The 20,437-nt window shown below is 35.0% G+C and overlaps 2 protein-coding genes and 1 long non-coding RNA gene across 6 annotated transcripts; 1 reads left to right on the top strand and 2 right to left on the bottom strand.

Annotated features, from left to right (window-relative positions):
• Positions 1–367: 367 nt before the first annotated feature.
• On the bottom strand, positions 368–10,947 carry LOC113501757 (SPRY domain-containing SOCS box protein 3-like). 2 transcript variants are annotated; one of them, XM_026882982.1, is made up of 6 exons: positions 10,627–10,947; positions 9,489–9,685; positions 6,597–6,825; positions 4,023–4,247; positions 3,049–3,116; positions 368–1,056 (listed from the first exon to the last, which is right to left on the bottom strand). In XM_026882982.1, the coding sequence occupies exons 1-6, from the start codon at positions 10,757–10,759 to the stop codon at positions 973–975; spliced, it is 936 nt and encodes a 311-aa protein (XP_026738783.1). In that variant the 5' UTR covers positions 10,760–10,947; the 3' UTR covers positions 368–972. The 2 variants fall into 2 exon arrangements, with proteins under 2 accessions (XP_026738783.1, XP_026738784.1); XM_026882983.1 differs by lacking the exon at positions 368–1,056 and adding an exon at positions 1,586–2,038 and having other exon boundaries at positions 10,627–10,946.
• Positions 10,948–11,078: 131 nt separating this feature from the next.
• On the top strand, positions 11,079–19,202 carry LOC113501758. Of its 2 annotated transcripts, XM_026882984.1 has the most exons (6): positions 11,079–11,944; positions 13,025–13,191; positions 13,997–14,120; positions 14,453–14,720; positions 15,885–16,058; positions 16,356–19,202. In XM_026882984.1, the coding sequence occupies exons 2-6, from the start codon at positions 13,116–13,118 to the stop codon at positions 16,545–16,547; spliced, it is 834 nt and encodes a 277-aa protein (XP_026738785.1). In that variant the 5' UTR covers positions 11,079–11,944; positions 13,025–13,115; the 3' UTR covers positions 16,548–19,202. The 2 variants fall into 2 exon arrangements, with proteins under 2 accessions (XP_026738785.1, XP_026738786.1); XM_026882985.1 differs by lacking the exon at positions 11,079–11,944 and having other exon boundaries at positions 11,992–13,191.
• Positions 14,720–15,926, bottom strand: LOC113501759. Of its 2 annotated transcripts, none has more exons than XR_003401313.1 (3): positions 15,720–15,926; positions 15,051–15,139; positions 14,720–14,804 (listed from the first exon to the last, which is right to left on the bottom strand). It is a non-coding gene; the product is annotated as an uncharacterized LOC113501759 (long non-coding RNA). The 2 variants fall into 2 exon arrangements; XR_003401312.1 differs by having other exon boundaries at positions 14,720–14,794.
• Positions 19,203–20,437: the final 1,235 nt, after the last annotated feature.

Below are 20,437 nucleotides of genomic sequence, written 5' to 3'. Positions count from 1 at the left end.
CGTGAAACTACACAGACAATAAATAAATGTATTTTTATAACATGCTTCATAAATTGTCGACGGAGTAAAAAATAATAATCATATAAGTAGGAATATAGTGTTATGATATATTTATTACATACTACAGATTTTTTTAAATTGACTTAGGACGTCTTTGGCTGGCCAGACTATATTATTATGTTTTTTTAGATGGTAATTTAATTAAGGTAATGTATAGTTACTTTAAAATTTTAGCTCTATTTTAGTGAGTTTTGTAATTTACGGAGGAAGTGAATATCTACTGAATAGCAAGTCTAAAGAATCTGAAAGAAGATTCAGACAGAAAACTGCTCATCACATGTTTGGATTCCGTTAATGAAACCACGAATTACTATTACGAAACTTAATTTATTAAACACCGTAATAATATAACATTACATTCGTAAAATACATCTGTAAGAATCATTCTTAGTATTTATGGAATTCATTATTGAAGAATGTTGGTACATTTACCTAAAGAATAAAATACATTTATTAAAAACTTCACATTTTTCGATTGAATTGAAAAGAACAGAACAATAAACTAATAAATATAAATTTTTGGCACGCACTTATTCGTGTTTACAAAAACTAGATGAAACGCTGGAAAAAAAGCTATAAGGTACTATAAAAAAATCTTAGGTTTTGAAACGAAAATAGTAAATTCAGAAGATAATTGGGGCATATTCATATTGGTACACTACCATTTTATACATTGACTTCAAGCAAAAGTATAAAAACCTAATTATTAAGAACAAATATTATGATGCCAGAACCTGTTAAAAATTTTGCTTAATATTATGCTTACAAAAAGGTGTTGGTTTGTTGTCTTTTATATTTTAATAAACATACATTATGTGATTAAGATTACTAAGAATAAACTAATCCCATGTACACAACATGTGCATTGCGTTCGTTTAACTCCATCGACATGAATGGTGCAAACTTGTGTTTTCACTGCCACACCACAATAGGATAATCATGCTCAAGAGTGTCGACGTATAAACCATTGATGTAGCTCGGGAATGCGTCCGTCAGCTGAAAATAATGATGTAATTAATTACTGATTAAAGTATATAATATATGTTGTGTAACTACATGACCAGGGCCCTAATTACCTACGCTATTTACAATTGTCGATGAATGAATGGAAATTGGATTCAATTTGACACTATTCGTACTCTCCTGAGCATTTTGCCAACAAAATTATTAAGAATTCATTGTATTTCGCTCCGTACTGAATTTTCAATTAATATGCTGGCAGAATACTAATAGTGCCAAGTATGTAAATAGCAGAATCCGGGCCCAGGTGCCTATCAAAATTGATTCACTTTCGTAGCAGAGCTCACAGTGAGCCTACTGACTGAATATAAGTTTGGTTCAAACGGCTTCTTAATAATATCTTGCGATTGATTAACAATAGATGATGAATGAACATCATGTTAAAAGATGAATAGCTAAAGTAATATCACTTTACATACGGAAACAAAGCCTTGTATTCACTATGATTATTTTGCTTCAATCTACATTCTCAATATCGCAGAAGGGTATAATAAAAATAAATAAATATCAAAAACTCTTGTCTTTATTATTTACAATTCTTTCAAATCAGCTTATTCCTACATCACAATGAGTCAATTACTTAATATAAATCTTTATCAATAAATATCACGCATAAATATTCAATTCATTTTTTTTTCTTTATTCCTTTTCTTTCATTTTTCTTATCGTCATTTAAAAGCAACACTAAATGCATCTTGAACTAAAATTACACGGAAATGAGTCAGAAATGTATAAATTATCTTCAAGTAGCGGAATTATTATAAAAAATCTATTTCTATTTAACATTAGAGTTCAACAAGCCTCAATCACACAATATTTCAGTCCTCATTCTAATATTCTTGAACTACCCTCTTTTTTATGACGTCATATGTCTAGGCAGTCTGTGACGTCACGAGGTGTGTGTTGCCTGCTACCATCTTCTATGCCAGTGCTTTCTCTTCATGCCGGATGACAGGGTCTGAGGAAGAGAGACCAGTGTTACCAGTAAACAAATTGATTAGCATGCAGAAAACTCGGCACATGCTGAGTAGTCTCCCCTGTCATTCAACATGACTGAAATAGAAATATCTAGAAGGTATTTGTAATCTGTGTTTGTAGATTTATCTCCGTTTCTAAACAGGATTTTGTAAACAAGATATAGTTTGAAAATAGTTTTTTAACCAGAGCATGCTAAACTATCCCCTAACCTTGCTAGCATGCAGATTCAAGTTTAAAATCCAATTCAAGCGGTTTTGAATGACAAACGCAAATTGATCCAAAATCTGTTTTTGAAAAAAAAAACAATGTAAGTGTGGTGTATTATTGGAAAGTGAGTGCTGTGGAAGCTAGTTGGCGCTCTCTTCGGCATAGCGGTGCCATTTTGGCACTTGGTAAGTTTGTTAAATCATGCAGTTTAAAGACGAAGTTATATATCCCATTCATAAAATAACACAACAAATAAATAAGGCTGCTCCATATGTCTGAGGTTAAAATAAATATAGACCCAATGAAATATAGAATTATACATCTTTTACCCATAGTCGACCAACAAAAAGTTAGAAAAATATAGTGTCAAGAATATATTAACACTTTAAAAATTGTAAAAGGTTTTAAGGCTTTTATTTTAATAAGAAATGATTATTATCTACCCATTTAAGTTTAAATGAAAGGAACAGTAAAACATAGAATAATAAAATAACTTTAATACTTTTACATTTTTGTGTCAGTATATAAATACAAGGCTTTGTTAAATATTTACAGTTTGCAGCATTTTATGCACTCCAAACATTGATGTATAAAAACCTACACAGTCCCAAATTAAAGCATCCATAAAAAATATGAGGCATGTAATTTTTTTGCAAATTCCACCTTATGTACATGTCTTAGAGTTGATTTTCAATATAAGTCGATATTTTGAGTGACCATCTTGAGTTTTCATACATCAATGACTTTATTAATAAAAGTTTAATTCTAATAACCGTAACATACCAAGTTTGTAATAGGTTTGTTTGACTGGCTTGTCTCTGGTTTAGCCTCCTCTTCGTCAAGGATACATTCTAGAAAAATATGAAGATTTGTTAGAATTAAACGAAATAAGGTTTCTCAAATTGCAGAAGTAAGGAAGTGCTGCGGTGTCGCCACTGTGCAAGCCGCGTAGAATTCTTATATGTTTTTAGAAGCACACTAGACCAACAGGACAGTCAATTATACACATCTTTGTTTTACAGTCAGCATTAACAGCACATTATCACTGTATATCAATAACACTAATTAAACCAAATCGGAAATATACTGAATATGTACCAAATGTTTTGCATCCAACAAAAAATTTCAAGCAACTTCTACCAAAAGTTTTTTTCCAATTCAACAAATTATGTAGATATGAGTTTAGTCATAACAGCACTTAAGAGATATCAAACCTTGTAATCTTATATTATCTGTGTCATACAGCTGGCCTTTGTTTCTATATGACCTGTGACCCTAGAATCTTGTTTTAACCTATAACCCAATAAATAAACATAGTCTAGGTGTATCACGAGAAACAAACGGGATACACACGACATTGGGGGTGATAATGAACATAAATAAATAATTAAAAATGATATCTTTAGCCTAATTTCAGTTCGTTGACACGGAAAGTAAACGCCGGGACGTAAACCGGTACTAGTTTTGTTTTTGCTTACGAGCTTCAACTATACGAAAACAATATTATTTCCATGCCTTAAGAAAAAAAAACTGTCTCTGTAAAGGATGCGGCCGACGAAGACAAATGAATCACAGTTCAAGTTTCATGCATGAAAAAATTTGTGTTAGATTTCATGTTTATAAATCTATTTGTGACTCAATAAAATGTTAATATGTACTTTATTTTTCCAAAAGAGACATGGTTATTCATTGTGCAAAACTGATTAGAAAAAACAAACATCTTCAAAAAAAAGTAATGGCCAAGCTATTGTACTTACTTTGATTAGGCAGTGTCAACCAGAACTGTGATTTCAGCGTGCTGTGTAGGCCGGGCGGTAGTACTAGCTCTCCGTTCACTGATGCAGCGAGGATCTTGACGGCGTCCACCATGAGCGAGGCCTGCCAGGACGCCGCGTATATCAGCCGCATTGAGGACTTGGCGGCAGTGGAGCAGATCATGGGGTAGAGAGCCTGGTGGCGACGGAGGTTGTAGAAAGATATGCCTGGAAAGATGCACAGTAGTTGTATTATGTGGTGGTTAATAATTAGAAGCTGGTTCAATGGATATCAGTTATATTAATGTGAGACTTTTTTTATTAAGAACTTTTATATATTTTGTTTTATTCTATTATAGAAAAAGTATCGTTTCGGTGAGTGCAGTTAAAAAAAGATTCATCATATAAAATTGTATTTTTGTGAATAATAATTATAATCGTTAGAAAGGTTTTTAAAGTACACCGGAGTCTGATTCACATACGTTATTTGAAACATATTGTGTCATTATATTTTGAATCTGCAGAACAAAATATAACGTTAGATGTTTTCTATATCCAGGTAAGTATGTCAAAAAGCTGGCTCGGACTGAATGCGGAGGGCAGAAGACGGGGTGTTGAGGCATAACTTGGGGGAGACCTATGTCCAGCAGGGGACATACACTGAATTGATCGTTTATTAATTCATCGCAAATTAAGTGCGTCTATAACTTGCGTGTAGCCTGTAATATATCGTGTCATGTTGACGTCTGGAATCAAAGTACTTCCTAACGGAAAAACCCTAGAACCATTATAACTGCCGCAGTACAAAGACTATTCAGCCTGATCTAGATTAGATAAACGTTTACTGTGTTTCAAGAACGAACACGTTTCGAAAAGCGCGGTCAATAGCACACTACATTGTGTTCCACTCTAGTTTTGCGTAGTACTTTGATAAGATGTATGATAGGGCTTTATGTAGACTTAATCATTTAATAGGGTTCCTTAACCTTCATGATTTTCTTTGACTGATGCCGGGGTCGACGATCTAAGGGCGATGTCTTGGGCGGGTTCAAGTAATTGATATGTACAAAAATATTAATTAAGATTTTCGATTTGCTTGTGTTTTTAGGTACCTACATTATCATATGACAAGTATTACTTAAAATTGTTGATCGATGTAGTGGAGAAGCTACTTCTAGACAATTAATTGTATAATAGTGATTTTAGAGATGAAGATTTACGTGATTTGCGTATGTAACGACTTATATTTTATAATCAAGACTGCCGCTGTATACTGAACTTAAAATAACCCTACCATGATTTATCACACGTATACATTTATGTTGATATTTGCACATAATCGATGTATCACATATAAAACATGGCAACCATCTCTAATGAGGCTGTTATCGAACTCGTTAGTAATGTCAAGTATGTTATGGGTTCATGACATGTTTCACTATGTGATAAACTGATAGAGCAGTTTCGCACTACATCCGACACTAATCCGATCCGCGAAATAGGGACAGCAGTAGACGTAAACGTGTGAACGTTCATTTGAGCCAATTTGTAAGATGGATACAAAAAATGTTAATATTAACTTATCAAATACAAGAATACACATTACATTCAGCGCCAGGTCTAGACCTCCGAAATACATCCTTTTGAAAACGTATTCATGGATCTTAAGTCTAGTTGAGCGGTTCCAAAAATTTTGTGTCTATACCAGCAAGAAACTCAAAACCAAAATTCTATTAACTATAAATACTTATTTTCAGGTACACAATAACAATACCTATGTAACAACAAGGTTAGTTAGAAAATGGTTCAAAGATAAATCCGGTCCGTAGTTCACAGATGCGACTCGGACGTAGTGTATAATCGCTCTTAGAGGTCGTCAAGAGTCATGTTATAGGCTCGAATGATGTTAGCTGATGCATTCGAGTTGCATGACATCTTATGTAGTAAACGATTTGCGTCATTAACATATGATTAAACATACGTTACTGGGTTATGGTTACGTGATAACTGTTTTATTAATCTTAAGTTAATTAATCTATGAGTCAAGACTCGCTTTACTATTGTGGCGTAGAGATTTAATAGCTAAATGTCTAGAGAACATTTTCCATTCAAAACAACTTTAGTTTTTGTTGTTTCTGTCACTCGTAAATGTCATGTTCTACATTTCAATTTCAAATACAATTTGTTTGTTGATCGTAATCTTTAGCTGTTTTATGTATCATGATAGTACATCGACTTGACCCACACTCCACAAAGGACACTACGGTCGTTCATACAGATAACCACAATCCTGTTATTGATATTTAAACGATAACAAGAGTAAACAATAGTAAATCGTACATTGATTTAGATATTGTATCGTAAAGTTCGTTTTATACTCGCATACATAGTTATTTCAATTAGCCTTTTAGATTTGTATGTCTAAATTTTAAAGTAAGCGTTGCATACAAAGATAAATTGTTACATTCATAAATAAAAAAAACGACTTAACTATTCTCCAGATCACCTTTAACCACTAAGTCGTCATTATTATAGTGATTATTTACAAGATAATTAAAAATTTAAAAGGCTACTTACCCTGTGATTTCCGATTAAGATAGAACTCGAGTGTCCCCTGCCAGAGGTCGACTTTGACGCCTATAATGCTGCCTTTACAGAAGCCGGTGTTATCCTTAGTGACTGTAGCGTTATGTCGCAGCGCCCCCGTGTACGAGAGCCCGTAGGACTCCGCATCGCGGCCCAGGAATGAGGTGAAGGTGAACAAGGAGTCTGCCATGTCTACTTTACTAGTTCCGAGACCAACCATCTGTAAATAATGATATTGACGTCAATTATGCAATTAAAAAGATGCTTTATCGTAAGGGGCTAAAAAATATGCCCTGATGTATACCTGCAATATTTATTTGGGTTTAATTGACATGTAAAGAAACCATTCGTCTAATAATCGTAACTTTTATAAATTTTATACTTTTAATACAATTAAACAATAGTGAAACTAATCATAAGTTGCATTTTTTCGGTTATTATAGTGTTCTATTCAATCAAACGCCATAGCTATTGCGTTTTTATTTGCATTAAGACATATACAGGTATTTCTTATGTTAATGTAATATGTATACACTAAAATAAACAACGGAAGCCAAACTCGTTAGCAACACATGTTCTAAAAAAACATACCTATAGGAAAAACATTTACATTCGCTTCTATTTGTTGATCAACAATGACATTGTGGCGTTCTGCCAAAGCGAGGAACATCATTACAACACAGTAAACTGTATTAGTAGTTTTAGAGCAGTTTTACTGCTTGGATAATAGCTGAATGCGTAATGAAGTTAGTTGTTAATCTCATTTAAGTAGTCTTTAATAATTGTACTGGAATATTACTGTAATGGATACATAAAAAAGGACATGATAATCAGTATAAAATAGTACTAAGTACTAGATGTCCTAGCAAACGTTGTTTTGAAATACAAATGATAAGGAATTAAAAAGGGGGTATGAAAAATAGATGTTTGATTCCCAGACCTACCAATAGGCACACAAAAATTCATGAGAAGTGATCGAGCCGTTTCGGAGGACAGTGATACAATTTGATATATTAAATGTGTAACGTGCATTACTTTTATTTGTTTTTACATACCATTTAAATATTTAATGTCTTTCATTTTCCATGATCAGAAAGTTTTACATTAGCCATATGACGCCTACTGCGTTATCTCCTTATGAGTTGCGTTATTCCTTTTACATTAATTTAAGATTAAAAAGGAATAAGAGAAAGTACAGTTTGCGTCAGTGTTATATAAGTTTTCTAATGTTTACAATATTATCAATAGCATACATATATGCCTTCAACATAGAAAGGCAAACGTAGTGTTCTTTGGGAAGTAATTTGGCTAACAGACAAAAATGCTGTAAACTGAACGAACCATTTAAAACTGACATTTATTTTTAGGCATAAGTCGACAGGTAGAAGTTCTTTCTGAGATGCTGGGTATTTTCCAACAGATTATGAAAATTTACTTTCTTTTACCGCCAGATAAAGGTATTAAAAAGGTTATTATATGATAATACCCGGAAGCCAATGGATAGCCTATAGTTCCGCACGACATATTAATTTAGCCATCGCAATTATACTATGTCCAGAAATTATTTTTTTCCTCTAACAGTTACGCCAGCTACTCTCTTCCTAAATCGCTTCTAAAAACTGGCTTCCTATTATAACAAATATTAACCTGTCTTCACTCAATACAATCAGCATACCAGCTGTACAATTAGCAATGTTTATAACTTCTTAATGATAATCGTGTTATCTAACTGTACGCTCTCGACATCTTAAGTTCCTATCAATCACGATAAGGCTTGTGTTTCTACAATCAATAGCCACTGTACCTTAGGAAGATTTCAATGAGTTCCTTATCAAACCTACTGCTAATTACTCTCACTCACTACTCTATCTTATTCCTAACATAAAAGTAATCTTAATAAGAGAAAAAAGAACTGCCTGAAATGAAATATTGACAAGCTGTTAGTCAACAGGCACAGTAGAAGTAAATCGTATGCAGCTCACACGACGCAGAGTGCATGGTGTGCGACGTGTCATGGATTCGATCCCCGCATAGGATAAGCATTGGGGTGATACAAAAATGTTTATTCTGTGTCTGGGTGCCTTTGTGCATGTGACATCAATGTTTGCTAAGCTTCCCGCGACACAAGAATTAAATTCCATAGGCAGGCAGTTTTTTTTAATTGTCTAAAATATAACATTTGTCGATACCATTCCACTACAAACTTGTGACCTATTTTTAATACGAAGTCTAAAGAGAGATTAAAAAGATGATAAGAAAACACGTCAGGCCAAAAATGATACTAAATTGTTATGCAATTTGATCCACCAATAAAGATAAAACACGAAAATTACTACAGCTAGTCAGGCAGACAGACAAACAATAGATAACAATATATTTATAGTCCTGAGTTCATGAAAACATGAAACCACATTTATTAAAGATAACAACTGAATATAATTAACTTTGAAAGTTTATCCTGTTGAAGTTATAGGCACACACATTTTTTTCTAGCAATGATAATAAGAATTTGTTGTCAACACTCGCTTTTTAGTCAAATTTATGGTCAACAAACAATATCTAAGCCCACTAACGACTAATCTATGCCCACTGCAATGATGGACAACATATTCTCTGTATCTAGAACTCATATTTTGTGTCTTACAACTGGAAAAACACATTTAACCCTATGTAACATCTTGCTGTGCAACGAAGATTTGAATTGAATAAAACCTCTTTTCTACCATAACATTCTGTGTTTATTTTTAACCACTTCTATGCGGAGAGTTTAATTGGTCCCATCACGAAACATAGTGAAAATATTAAACTTAACCACCATGCCTTAAGTATTTTTCACTTGCCATTAAACTTAAAAGAAAGCAGTGTATATGATTGGATACTTACTATATCAGTTCCATAGGGCTCTGTTAGCATTTTGACTTCCCAGTAATAATGGTAGTCATTGACTAGTGGTGTGTCGCCCTTCACAGCCGCCGTGCCGGAGCTGTAGAACGGGTGGAATGTCACCTGCTTCTGTTCCGGACATATTGTAACCCAACTTGTGCCCGTTGTGTCTGGTATCTCCCAACACCATTCACTGACTGGAATGAAGGGAGGGAATTTTGATTTATGATGTTATAATAACTGGCGATGATTATTTTGTACCATAATTGATGAAGTTGCATTGTAGGATTAAGATTGCTTGGTTTGTGTATATTTTGAGTTATTTATTTATTTAAGTCATTAAAAAACAGGTCAGAAATTTTGCATAAGAGATAACCATGTCTGAAGCTGATCAAGGTTTGATGGTTACTTTAAATCTTCAAAATCGTCATTTCTTTTTTTACTATAATGGCCTAAACATTAAGTAGTAACAAGGATCAACATAAAATAAAGGTTATGATTATTGACAGACGTAACTTAACAATGTTGTTATACATTTGAATAATTAGGTCCATGACAATAAAATTGATAAACTTTCCTAGAGGTCTGAGTTTGTCACATTAAAAGGCAATTATAATATAACAAAGGGATGACAAGCAACATATTATAATTATAGTAAACATGATCTATGAATATGAATTAAAATGTAATTGATAATAATATCAATAATTCTGCATCTACTTTGGATTTTTCACATCTTTTTTGCCAAAAAATCATATTTTAGAATAAAGATCACAACAAGCCTTTTGTATGTTAGACCTGTCTCCATACACGCCTTAAAAAGGGACCAGATCTCATCACATAATGTTAAGCCTTGAGTGAAAAGTTGTTGTGAGGCAGCTGTTTCAAGGTTGAACACTATTCCTAGCAATAATACATAGCTCATCAATTAATTGATTATACAATTTAAATATTGTTATACTCGTCATTATGTTTTGTTTCTCTAACTTATTCTAATTGCATATATCCAAAACTAATGTTTATGTAACGAGATTTGACACACATACATTAAAAACACAGCTACCCATTTCTTTGTCCTGAATGTAAACAGGTTTTATAATTTGCATTTTTATAATATTAGAGTTGGGTAGTAACTTACTGTGTGAGTGCTCGCCGCAACTGCAGCCGCCCGGAGGCTCCCAAGGCGTAGGCCTGCTGTCGTTCCAACACTGACAATAGGGCTTCGCTGCCCTCTGACGCTCTTCGTTACCTCTAGATCTCGACGTCAACATATTTTCTCAAAAAATGAAACAAAAAGGTAACACTGTTCACTCACTAAACCAAACAAACTCGACGGTGTCACTATTAATTTGCGTTAATTACGTCAACCACAAGTCATAAGTAGTTTAAAATGGTTTATATTATTTGTAAAAGAAATGTTTATTGACGGAATGCCCATACACGAAAGTACGAAACGCACCAATACAAGATACGATTTCAATTTCTAAACACGATTGCGAAGTCAGTAGATTTGTATTTATATCCGCTGCCTGCTGTCACTCATCGTTTAGAAATACAAATCACAAGTTTAGGAACATTTATTATTTAGTTTTCTGGAACTTATTTACTAGGTATTTCTAACAAATCTAAAAATAATAATTATTTTTCGCTGACTTACTAAAATTGTGTTCCGAGGGGATAGTTACATTTAACAAAATGGGAATAAATAAAAACCCGGGAGTAAAGTAGTAAATCAGTGTTCGTTAACGAACGAAATCTGTTGATGTTTTTGTCTAGAAGTTTCCGGAAACTACTATTTTGAAGAGGTAAATTTAAATTTGTTTACTCTAAGTATTCGTTCATCTCGGAATTCTTATATTGGGACATTTAAATATTGGAAATTAATTATGAAATCGTGAATTACAATAGTTACAAAAATATAAATTAAATCTAGTAAACAAAACAAGGTAGCTGTAGCTTAAATTTAATTCGCATTTATAGGACAAAATCTTGTGTTTCTAAGTGCATTATAAACTAAGACCAACGTTAAAAATGATTTACTATATCAAAAGATTTCGACGCGCTTTACCGTTCACTTTTTACTAAATAACACGTAAATTGATTACACTAACTTATTGATTTTGAAATTGCCGTATAGTTGGCAGTTCTGATTGTTTTGCTTCGCGCGCGCACCCCGCCCACAAATGGCTGTCATGTGAAAAGTGAATTGATGTTTTATTTTATTATATTTTAAAAGTATATCACCGTAGATTTATGTCGTAGTAGACGTAGTTATAGTTTAATATAATGTAAATAATTTTGAATTTGTGACGTCGTTTTATATCGTCAAGTACGTGCGAATATATCATGAAAATACTTATGAATGGATGAAGTATTCCGAATATTTTTTGTAATTAATTCCCATCTGGCCGTGGCTCGAGACTTAATTTACAAGTGCACAAAATATAAATAAAAAGGTAAAGTACTTTTGTATGTATTCCGTTTTAATTTTATTTAAATTGTTACCTAAGTACAATGTTTTTAATTTACCTATATCCAATAAGCATCGGGCTTATTTTGTTTTAAATTATTTTTGACGATACTATTATCAAGTATCGTAATTTCAATAGCATGCTTGTTAATTTGCTCTTAATTTTCTGATTATTTCAAGTCAATAGAGCTATCAAGGGTCACAAAACTAGGTGTGACATAGTGACAGATTTCCTATATAGGTCAGGTCGACCCCTATTGGATTCAATCGTTATTATGTTGGTCTATTTCAAAATACGAGATTTATACATGACTCTTCCGAATGTTTAATTTTATGTTACAATATCTTCATTTACCATGTAAACAGAACTCAAATTAAGGTGGTCCTGAAATAGTTAAGTATTTGGTTACCTTACGTTGTCTCTACAGAGGAACTTCCCTAAACTAATTTATTTTAATACGAAATGAAAGCCCTTTTTAAGGACTGCATGACGATGTACACTATTCAATGCAACTAGAATATCAATAAATGGAATTAAAAAAATAAAATAATGAACCGTAAATATCTGAAGTTCGAGAGTTCCGGGGTTTTACCGGAAAGTCTTCAGAACTTTTGTAAATGAAGATGACCCAGGCCAAACATTTCTCATATGCAAATATGCAGTAGGCATTATCAAACACTGTTTGCACACTGACAATGCATTCGCAAACATGTAGATTCTCAAAAGTTTCGAGTAGGTGATCAAAACAGTGTAATTTCGTTCTGGATGCACAGTTAAGAATACACTGTAAGTGTTATTAAAATTCATCATTAAATTAGCGATATAACTGACAGCCCCTTTATCAAGGATCAATCAAGCCCGTCAGCTGTTACAACAATATCAAAAATCAAATCCCTTCTATCTATAATCAAACTCATTAGAACCGCCTAATCACGTATCGCCGTAACGATGACGATAAAATTCATAATCGGTAATCATCAGCCATGAAGACTCCTATAATTGTCTCGACGATTTATTATTTAACAACCATTGTTTGTGCAATTCACCATTTCCGTTTGGTTGCAGCACTCAATACAATGGTGTACCAATGCGCTGTGCACTAGAGGCATTGTGTTGCCACTAACATTCGTTCTGCAGCCAGCACTGAGGCGCTCCAATGCATTTTTGGATAGACAAACGCAGCCAGTGCGCGTACACCGGCCGTCATCGTGTTCCATCCTCACTTTCTGCTGGTATGTTAAACTTTAGACTGCAAACACACGAAGCTTAGGTAAGAAATGGTTATATGACTATAGTACAGACTGTACGATAGGGTATCAGAAACTTTCAACATCAACTATAAGCGTAAATAAGCTTAGAAATTTAATCGCTGAAAATCGTCATGCCCTATTTTTTCTTCGACGAGTTAGTTAATAAGTACGTAAACCTTGGTACATCACTTTCATACACTTTCTTACTAAATACTAAATAGCAACGTTAATAAACACCAAGATTTTACACTCCTAGAGTTATAAACACTCGAGTGTTTTTGTAAATGTTTACAATGCAACTATTTTTAATTTAACTACTCGTCAATTTGGCTGATTCATGTGTATAGGTATCGAAATAATGATCGTAGAATGTGAGCAGACACGTTGGTAATTCGTGCATGGATTCTTTCACATGGCATGTCACCGAAAAGATCTCAAACTCTCTTCGTGTCGCATAGACCCACTTCGTACCTACATAGTATAAATTTTGGCCCACAGCGTACCATGGCTAACTTAAGTTACCAGTCAAGATAGATTTTTGAAGCAGATGAAAATAAGGTTTCAGACTACTGAGTGACTCAACATAGTCTGAAACCTCAACTTGGGTCAGTATGTTCAGGTTCAAGATGGTTCCTTAGAGCCAAGCGAATAACTAAGAGATTTAAGTGCCAACCTAGGCATTGTAGCTCAAGAGAGAAGAGCTTAAGAACAGACAGGGATAGTTTATGTAGGGTATAAGGTATAGATGTGGTATGTATAGTGGTGGTCCAGTAGCGTGTATGTCCAGGGCGCGCGCGGGGCCGCGTGTGCGCGGGCGGGGGCGGCCGCAAGGGCATGGCCGCGCCCGTGCACCGCTTCGCCGCCGTCGACTGCCCGCCGCGCCGCCCGCACCGCACGCTCCGACACTATGGGTACGTCATTTACTGCAAATAAGCTCTTATGCTCCTCAGAAGAATTCTTACTTGAGTACCCCAGTTATGTTTACCTATTAGTGATCAGTACCATACCAGAGCATAAAGGAGGCTGACGACCCATTCACAGCACGAAGGTCTAAATAAATGGAATGCCACTGGTATTTTTTATAACAGGGATTACCTAACCTAACCTAAACCGTATATGTCATAGGCGATGAGGCAACTTGTATATTGGAAGCTCCTTTCCTTTAACTTTACATCACTTTATACCCTAATTAAGTATTATTGACTTTCAAAGTACAATAGAGTCTCATAACGCTGCACCCCAGGCCGCCTCCGATGCCGGCGGTGCACGCAGCGCGTCGCCAGAACGACGAGCCGAGCCTGTACGTGGAGATCCCGGCGGAGCCCCCGCAGCCCACCATCGCCAGCCTGGCGGCCGCGCGCTCCGTCACCCCGGACACCTTACTCCGGACCGCAGCCCTAGGCCTCCACCACTCGCCCATGATGGCCCCGCACCTCAAGTTCGGCATGCTGGTCTCCTTCGCTCTCGCCACCGTGTTTTTAGCTGGAGCTAAGTACTATTTTGATCGTCAGGTGAGCGTGAGTCTATTTTTGAATTATATTTGTTTTTTTTTCGTAATCTTTGTTGTGTTTGCACCTTACATCATCTGTTAAAAACTTAACATATTGTATCGAACTTATTCTTCATTCAAAGATCATACTTTCAATGTAGGAATTATGCAATTAAATCTGACTGATAGTCACTTAGGTATCGGTTTCAGTGCCTTAAAGCTACTTAGGTCGAAGTCGCAGTTTAAATCCCATCATAGATCAACTTCTGCAGACCACATATTTTAAAATGATTTGCACGAATACCAGTCACCATTTATTTGCATCATTTATTCGTAATCTAAACACACTTACCATTTGAATTACTGGAGTGTCGAACAATTTACAACTTGCCGCAATAAATACACTGCGTAGGCCCGCGTAGGTAACGTTATGAAATAGCTCTGAAAAACATTTAATTTATTAGGTGCCTGTTAATCTTGTAAATATTTATATTCGGGGAGAAATACCAAGAGCACTAACAATAGGTTTTATTCGATTTGGACACGAAATCGTGAGCAAACTGTATACTAACACGCTTATTTTAGTTAAAATTAGATACTGATCGGCAGGTGACTCATTACGGACTGTTTTACCCTAATTAACTCCTACTACCTATGGAATTATTTTACTTGTTATTTACGTATTAAGTAAATTGGTTAGGAAATAACACGCCAATGTTCGATCCCCAAAGGCGAATATGATGACAAGTCGAAATGAGCAGTAATATCGAATAAATAGTTGAGATGAATGATTACCCTCAGGGAATTCTTCCGTTCTTCGTTGGTCATCCGTTCAATCTAGATAATTGACTATAGTTATTATAGTGAAAGAGTGTAAGGGGACCATGTTTTTTGCCATAAACTCCTATGGAAAGAAAAAGATTCCCTCAAGAAAAGTATTAGGTTTTGCAGACGGGACCAAGAAACCTATGATTAGTTGGTTTTTATCTCAGATCCGGATACAATTGTGTCTGAATCTTACTTGATTGTAGTCCGTGAGTGCCCAGAAAGACCTTGTCCAGGCAGTCGTCTAAGTTGTCAAAGGCTGAGCTGAACATGACTTTCGCAGTAGGCTAGAGGCCCCGTTTATCAGTCAGTCTGGTCTCGTGGCGTGGGGCTAGTTATTAAGCGTGTTGGCTTATGGCAGGTGCTCCGCGAGCGCGGCGGCGGCGGCGCGGGGGGCGGCGGCGAGGCCAGCGTGGTGTGCGCGGCGGTGGCGTGCGTGTGCGGCGTGGGCTGCGCGCTGTCGCTGTGTCGCGCGCGCCCGCCGCCGCCGCTGCCGCCGGACCGCGTGTCCTCCACCGCGCAGCGGGACCGACTCGTATGTACATACAACGACATACCTACAGTACTATTATAGTCGCTGGGAGTTTTGTAACATTCGTAATATAAAATGTATGTATTTCAGTACAGTCAATTGGCATTTGTACAATTGTTCTGGGAGTCAATAGAAGATAATCTGTCCTTTACGGTAGAGGCGGGTACAAACTTCTATGCTCACAATCATAATCTCCAACAGGCCAATAATTGTTGAAAAGTAGAAATCTCAAAACCATGTCATGAGTATCTGATGGACGATAACACAGTCATTAACTGCATTATTACATGGTTACCGCAGCCCCCACCCCCATCGGAGCCCTCGGACGACATCTCGCTGGCGACGCTGCTGCAGTCGTCGGAGCGCTCGGGCTCCGGGCGCGGCGCGGAGGGCGGCGGCGGGGCGGAGGCGCCGCCCCCGTACAAGATCGCGGTGCTGATGCCGGGCCGCGCCGCCAGCCCGCCGCCGCCCGCCTACAGCGAGCTCAGCTAGCCCGCCGCGCCCGTGACCAGGGAGTTCATCATCTAGGCGCCCACCCGGGTAAGGTGCACTCGCTCACACGCTTCCACGACACAACACTACTATATGATTCGAGCGTTTTTATAATTCCGTTTGTAGTCATTTTAATTCTCTGGCAACACCTAGTCTTGTCATAAGTGTTGCCAGTTTTATAAAATTTGTAAGTTTTGGTAGTTTATATTTTTGGCAAGCAAAGAGGGTCGCTCTTGGCAGCGATAATATACAATACAAAGGCGGCGTTCGATGTAGATTTTGTACTGAATAAGACTATTGTTTTCCAAATATGAGGATAAATATAATTTTGCGAATATTTGTATGGCTTCCATAATTTTAATGAGGATATATTTTTAGGTAGCTATGGTGATTGAGCCAGTTTTTTTCCAACGCGGAATTTAGCATTTTACTTTGGATAGTGATCCAGACCAGCCCTTACCCAGTAGAGTAGGCTAACCTATGTGAACTGACCCTGAGTCACGTACATCATCACAAATGAACTTATAATCACCATCACCTTTACAATTTCTCCCACCATTTCCCAATATTCCAAGTTTTTGATCCCTACCAGATATTGTAAAAGAAATTAAACATTTTAGCACCGTTTAACACTTTATATGGCAATGGTAGTATTTTTAACGACAAAATATGTCAATCAGAACTTAGATATTAAATAAGACAAATATCTGTTTCAATAATATTTAATGGAGAATTTTAAAAGAATTGCTAACTTTATTAATTTAAAAGCCTCAATTAGTCTGTGTTTTTATATAATGGCTGATAAAATATATGTCTTAGCTGCATGGGTTGCAACATTTAAAATTCTCCAGAAAATGGATAAAACGAGTAATCGATAACCAAAATACATAAATGGAAATCATTTAACAAATGATTGTATTTCAACGTGAACATTTCTTGGAGATTGATGGAGACAATTGTGGAAACCAAGACTAGTCAACAATTGTTGTAAGGAACAAGAAACTTAACGTAAATCTGTCCGTAACTTGACCGATCTCGATGTAATGAAAGTCATTATATAGATGTATTTTAGGAGTTTTACCAATCATCACGCTATAGTAAGGTTTAAATGTAAATAACAATAAATACGGTGTTCAATAAACGAAAAAAAAAAAATTGAAATATTTTTAGATGTCTCGAAACTAGTTTTGTATCGCATATAACGGATAGAGAGATAATCTTAAACCCCATTTATTATTATATGTTTAGAATAGTACTATACAGCGTGTTAACAAAAGGCTAAAACAGGAAATATTTTACATACGATTCTGACACTAATAAAACAATATACAGTTGAAAACTTTTAACAAAATATGGAAAACCAGTGCAGTAATCTGCACTATGTCCTAAACTATACTGGTGTCTGCAGCCAGAGATTTTTACTGTTACTTTAAGCCTTTTTTTATTAACACGCTGTATATAGTTTATAGTATAGTATGTCTGTGGTGAATAAACATGTATTTATTATACAGGCTGATACTGTTTGCCTACAGGCGTTCTAATTTTATTGCTAAATAATAAGGCCATTATTTGCTAAGTCAAACGTCCTGTATAGCGGGGACCATTTGGTCTCCGCGATTAGTTTGTAAATTAGGACATCTGTAGCCATTAATACTGGTAAATGAGAATATTAATTGTACTGTCAGCAGAGGAAGAGGTAAAACGAAAAAAGAAGAGTCACACGAATGTATACCAATGATATTTTAATGTATTTTATGCTGACGGTACAAAATTTACCATGTTAAAAAATGGGTTGCCAGACATTGGCTGAAGTATTGCCAGACCTAAATAACTTTACAAGTAGGTTTTAAAAAATGTTAACGCACTTTTTCATCACTAAAACTGTTTGATAAACACAACTTAAAACCTAAGTCAGTTTTATAGTACCGTGGTTTAAATAGAAAACAATACTTTTAAGATGCATTTCTTACACCATTCCAATATTTTTAATCTGGCAACCTACCGTAAAAGTCATGAAAAACTTATCGGTGTTACCTTGTAAGGGGTTTTCCGTTGAAAACTTGAAACATACCGAATACGAATAATTTTAAAACCTTACTGAATGGTGAATTGATAATGAAAGCGGTGTACAAGTACTCGTTTCTTTGGAAAATATTAAAAATCATTTAATATGGATATTTTCGCTGGACTATTAACGCACAAAGGTATTTCTGTTGCAAAGAAAATGTATCAATTAAAAGAATTTATTTTCAACAGAGCAAAAATAATTTCAAGCTAAATCTGTTGGAGTTGTGAAAGCGAGAAGCCGAACTATACCGTTGTCTCACTTCCACTTTGTCCAATTGTCAATTGACCATCACATTATACATTCCCAATTGCTATAATTTGAATGCCAATAAAAAAAATGATTTTTAAGCTCCAAAGAGGTCCAATCCACTGTATTTTTAATATTCTCGTTTAGAAACACGAACAGTCACTGCTAATAATAATAAGTCTAGTCATATTAGCTCTAATGAATGTGATGTAAATTAGTTGGAGGTTTCGATTTGTTGGCGTTTGCAATATGTTTTACAATGTGTTCCTTTTATAGAAAAGGACTGATCAGTTCGTCTTTTATAACAGACGCTTCGTTATTAAAGATTGTATAACTGTGGTTTTATTGTTTTATTTACAAGATTTATCCCTGATTTATGAAAACCTTTGATTTTTTTACAAAGATGAGAATTGGCAAAATTGATGGACAAATACGCTGTTGACTGCTTGGATTTCTTTCGTCATGAAAATTACTTTTATAATTCTACAAAAGAGGAAGAAAATAAAAATAAAACACTAGATAATGCTCACCATATTATATATTTTCTATTTTACATTAAGTACAGTGATTGTGTCAAATAAATTATTAAAATTACAATTAACACTAAACGCCGGGCCGCAGTGGGAGGTCAAAAAAAAATAACTATGTTTCAACTTGAAAAAAAAAAAGAAATTAAGAAAAATATAATAACAAGTAAGATAGCCAAAGTCTATATTTGTTCAGTATACATTAATACAACATTGTTTTACTAACTTCAACCATATGTGTTAACTAATAAAATGTAATTTTAATCAAACATTTTCGTAATATTATCTCTCATTGAATGGTCCACTCAGGCCCCTAGTTAATTTACAATAAGAAGTGATAGTGCTCTGTACGTGAAAACTAAGACCTAGGACACACGACACTGAATAGGCGCAAAATATGTAGAAAGCGTAAAATCACAGACAAAAACAAAAAAAAAATATCAGCGCCGTGTGAACTAGCCCTTATTAAATTATACTATATTATTATTATTTTATAATTAAATTTGGTGTTAAATCATATATCTGTAATTTTTTTAAGACGTACACAAAAAACACAATTTCATTGGAATGTATGTACATTATTCATTTGTAATCGTCATAAGCCTCGTTCAGTCGCCAGTTGTCATAAAATAAAATAAATCATTATTTGCTCTATAACAAAGTACTAGAAATTTTAATGTACCTGGAAGATTATACTGTTATTACAAAAACAATTATGACAAAATAAATGCGCCGATGACATGCACCGAACGATTCATGTTAATTAAAATAACGGCAGAAATACAGCGTTTTATCTAGAAAGTATTATCTAGTAGTATCAGTAAAAAGAGCAAACTTGTGTTTAAAAGTAACGTTCATTCATAAGAGAAACATTGTCTACGATAACACAGATAATAAAATATGACTAGCTGTCAGCTTGAAGTCTTAATAATAGACACACATAATCATTCATAAGACACAGTCCGTTACAACTGAAGTTATTCGACTAAAGAGAGGTGATGAAAAGTGTTCGAAATTATCACACGTTATAACAAAAATAACTATACTAT

The sequence above is a fragment of the Trichoplusia ni genome, chromosome 16, assembly GCF_003590095.1.
Source record: "Trichoplusia ni isolate ovarian cell line Hi5 chromosome 16, tn1, whole genome shotgun sequence".
Lineage (NCBI taxonomy): Eukaryota > Metazoa > Arthropoda > Insecta > Lepidoptera > Noctuidae > Trichoplusia > Trichoplusia ni.
The sequence above is the reverse complement of the archived record's forward strand: the minus strand, read 5'-3'. Positions and strand labels throughout refer to the sequence as shown.